Consider the following 4,371-nt stretch of genomic DNA (forward strand, 5'->3'; position numbering starts at 1 on the left):
TTAGACAAGTATTTAAATTGCAAAGAAGTTGTGTATTTTAATATTTAAACACAGACTCGAAAGACATTTTTAAAAATGTATTTGTCCAGAAATCAATATCACTCACTAAAGCTAAAATGATGTGGCAAGAAGCTGTGATGCTACTACTGGAATTTTTAGCAGCGGTTTGTGCTGTAGCTCTGTGTGGACCGTGTTTGTTGGCTTGCGCCAGGAGGCTGATCCTCGGGGATGAGTTGCTGCAACGCGGGGGTCACGTCGTACACGAGGCGGAGGTGCTGGGATGCGACGAGCCAGCCTGCCCCTACTACAAAAAGAACATACGATATTTGATGGTGCCAGCTGCGAGGAGGCGGCAATATGGCTCCCCATCTCGGTCATGACCTTAATGCTTTGTTGAATGTTTATAATTATTTAATAAAAATGTTATGTATTGCCTGTCTTAAGAATGTTTTACGCTGGCGCATTTCCTCGTTCGAATACAAACCATATTAAAGAATGAATACAGAATTGTGAGGTGTAGCATTTGTTAGTTTGTATGTTTATAATCTCTGCCAATCCAGATTGTGGTCCATCAACCAAAATAAAGCAGTAAGATTGTGTTTCAACAATTAAGAAGTATACCACATATCGAAATAAATAAAAGCAGTTATTCAACAATTAAACATTTGCGGATAAACCATTCATAGAAATAAAAGCCATAGAGAAGCGTCACTTTTTATTTTACAAAATACGACTGCGCTGTGTTTAGATATACGGATGGAAAGGTAACGTTATCATGTATGGGGTGTGTTAGCGTGCACGCGAGGCTGCTGGCCGATGGGTTCGTTGTCCAGAAAGATGTCGGGGTCTCGCTTGTAGGGTGGTCGAAACGCGGCGGAGCGCGCACGCAGCGACGCTGAGGGGCGCGCCCGCGGATGCCGGCCTTCGCTCGCATCAGGCTGCAGCCGCCGCCCTACGCACCACCTTGAGCTGTCTACTGCTTCCACACTTCGAGCTTTCATCTGACGATCATAATTTACACACATTTCAATAGTAAGACTAGGGATATGGAAGTATGACAAGATTCTTTGCAAGCTAGTGTTTTTCAATCGAAATGAGCCATCCAGTTGCGCTATCGAATCTTATTAGTAAGAACTATTACGAATTGCGAATATGAAAAAGAGAAAGAAGGCAGTGACTCACACCGGCCATGACATAATGCCAACGCACAGCGAAGGCCAGGATCGTCACCAGCACGACCAGAACATGGAGCATGTTCATGGCGCCAGGAGCTCACCACCAGTCCCAGCTGACATCGGCTGGCTCACTGCTGGCACACTGCCTGCACGCCGCTACTACCCGACAACAACAAGGCAGCTGGTGCGCACGGGTATTACCTTACTCACTGCATTATATGGATTGTATTTGTAGAGAAATTCGATATTGATTATTGCTTTTAATGGATATTGCTGGTGGCCTGATGTTTGATGTTTTGATTGATGTTATAGTTTTTTTTATTTATTTCTGTTAAGATACAACATGAAGTTTTTACTATGAGATTAAAATTCTGATGTATAAAGGATATATATATATACATAGATACTCCTTGTATTTATTAATAATACTTTATGAGATTGTTTTAATGAAATTCATTTTATTTGAAGTATTTTGTATAAAAAGATGAAAGGACGAATAAGGAAAAACAAATTCCTTTCCCTGTCGGCCGTGGCCGCAGCCAGGATAACTTTATCTGCAGTCCGGTACTGCTAACATAACCGTTGTTAGTGCTATGTGAAGGAAGTAACCGCGTCGTTGATGTGCTGAAACTCCTATTAGAAGCATTTGTAGTAAAATATGTTGATAATATTGCTGGTTGTCGGTTGTCTGTGAGAGTGAGAGACCGCGATGTATCGACAGCTCTGCGGATGTCGCTACCTATGTTACGTTATCAGCAGTGATGGTGGTGCGAGCTGACCGCGCCTGATGGTATTTTCGTCCTGTGCATATCGCCGGACAATTAGAGCGTGCGATAAGACAAGTTTGGTGCATCCTATTCACTTGTCGCTAGGTGCGGCGACCTCGCCTTGTTTGAAATATATAAATGAGTGCCCGCAGGCAAATAACAACAAAGATATCTTTAGTCAGAATGTCACTTTTACTTGTTCCATTGACAACGACCAAAATGTGTAAAAAATGCAATTTTGTAGCTAATCCGGATTCGCGTAATAGAGTGTGTCATGCGATTCACACTGCTAGTATCAGTTAGAAAGTTAAGACAAAAAACTGTTTTTCTTTTTCAAAAAATGTACTAAAAAATCGACCGTGACAGGACTCGAACCTGCAATCTTCGGATCCGAAGTCCGACGCCTTATCCATTAGGCCACACGGTCGCGTTAGCTAAATGTAAACTGCTGGTTTAGTTTCCGTCATGGGAATGAAAACTTTAAATTTTAATGTTAACTTGAATTCATCATCACTATGAGGATTTATTTGAAGAAAATTGTAGAGTCCCAATGGAACATGGTTAAGGTTCCATTTGGAAGGCTTCCCTAAGGGTTGTGGTGTCGCAGATGTCTTGTGGTGTGCAATGGCTTCAGAGACACTTGCAAGGTTTCTATGTATTTGAATTCCGGATGTGGGAGGGTCAGCAACTTTACAATGTCAATGTTTTAATTCTTATTCATAAAAATACATAGGGACATATCTACCCGAGGTGGCCGCACCCGAACAACATAACGATGAAGACATTTACCCGACCGACGACACAATAGCGCGAGATAATCGCCAACAAACAAACAACAAGACATAACGTAGTGGCACCATTGCGCGACATATACGGCGCACGATACCTTAACGGGAAAGGAAGCGGGCAATGTACGCGGACACAAATGGCGAGCAATTCGCTATTGTCCAGCGCAGAACCACCACTGGCCGCTGCCAACTGATACAAACAAATAGCACTTATCATACATTTACGATCGTGAGCCATCACTTCTCAATTCTATAGAGAACTCAATAGAATTCATGATTCTTCATCGCCGGACAACTATAACTAAGCACTCGACAACCTGTCGCTCTTTAAACGTAGCAGAAAAAAAATCTAGTCATCATCATCATCATCAGCTCACTGTATGTCCCCACCGAGGGGCTCGGAGCCAACCCTAAGTTAAGGCCATAGTCAACCACGCTGGCCCAGTGCGGGTTGTCTGACTTCACACATATCTTTGAATTACTTCTCAGATATGTGCAGGTTGCATCACGATGTTTTCCTTCACCGTAAGAACGTCGGATAAATGTACATATGTAAATCGGAAATGGGAAAACACATTGGTAAATGGCGGGATTCGAACCCAGGACAGCAGAAAAAAATCTAGTGCTTCAAATTATTTCTAAATAATGATTATCAGAATATTTATCACTAATTGTTAGTGAAAAAAATAATTTATGAAAATGAATGCACAATGATCGGTCGGTATTCATAAAATTCTTTCTAACGTTTGCGTTGGCTCTCACTGCATAATTGCGTTTTTAGCGCCGTCACCGGGTTCTCTCAAGAACGCTCGTAGCAAGTGCTACGAAATTAGCGCATCTTTTATGTATATCCTTTATTTCCTTTTTATGTAAAGGTTTAGTATAGTACTTATGTTAATCGAAAATAATGTTTAAGTAAAAACAAGTTGATGTTTTTTCTATGGCTAATTAATAATAAATCTAGTAACTAAGTAACACGTTGATTTTGTTCAAAAATAATTATAGTAAAAAGTTATAGGTGATTACGAGCAGTATAACTTAGGTTTCGCTTTGCCGTAGGTTTCCACTGCTGAAACGGTGCCGCACATAACAAACACAAGTTCACGGAGCAGTCGACCATCAGTAGCGATCATGTATCGACAATATCTGAATGAAAAACCACAAATAAATGTTCCGCATTCCATTTGTAAAAACAATGGGCGCCAAAACCACAACAGATGGCGATGTTCGTGCCTCAACTGTGGATGCGGCAAGCGGGCGGGGAGTTCGACTGCTGTATGCGCTCACATGGAAGATGCTGGTATTGACGGCTCCAGTCTGGATGTGCGAGTAATGTACCAGGCACAGTTGAAAATACTTATTCACTCCACCAAGCACAACAAAGTTATTTTTTCAGTAGTCGGATAAAAAAAACATAATTTCAAATTTAAAAAAAAATTCTTCAAATTGTATTAATGTAGATAATTCAGAATACTTTCGCTGTTCTCGGTATGTAGAAAACAGGAGTAGTCGGGTCGCATTGCGCAGGTTGCCTACGGGAAGTCTAACAATGTAAGGAGCAAACAATAGAGCGGCGCCTGCGCCTGTTCCGAGCGCACATTAAGCATGCACCGCCATGCACCGTGTGCGATTGCATGATTC

At 41.7% G+C, this 4,371-nt stretch overlaps 1 protein-coding gene and 1 non-coding gene across 2 annotated transcripts; both read right to left on the reverse strand.

Annotated features, from left to right (window-relative positions):
- Positions 1 to 702: 702 nt before the first annotated feature.
- LOC106116647 (uncharacterized) lies at positions 703 to 1,489 on the reverse strand. Its single transcript, XM_013310537.1, has 2 exons — positions 1,183 to 1,489; positions 703 to 1,001 (listed from the first exon to the last, which is right to left on the reverse strand). Exons 1-2 carry the CDS (start codon positions 1,258 to 1,260, stop codon positions 774 to 776), a joined length of 306 nt encoding a protein of 101 aa, XP_013165991.1. The 5' UTR covers positions 1,261 to 1,489; the 3' UTR covers positions 703 to 773.
- An 807-nt stretch (positions 1,490 to 2,296) lies between these two features.
- Positions 2,297 to 2,369, reverse strand: TRNAR-UCG (transfer RNA arginine (anticodon UCG)). The gene has a single exon. It is a non-coding gene; the product is annotated as a tRNA-Arg (tRNA).
- Positions 2,370 to 4,371: the final 2,002 nt, after the last annotated feature.

The sequence above is a fragment of the Papilio xuthus genome, unplaced genomic scaffold (genome assembly GCF_000836235.2).
Source record: "Papilio xuthus unplaced genomic scaffold, Pxut_1.1 DF827714.1, whole genome shotgun sequence".
Lineage (NCBI taxonomy): Eukaryota > Metazoa > Arthropoda > Insecta > Lepidoptera > Papilionidae > Papilio > Papilio xuthus.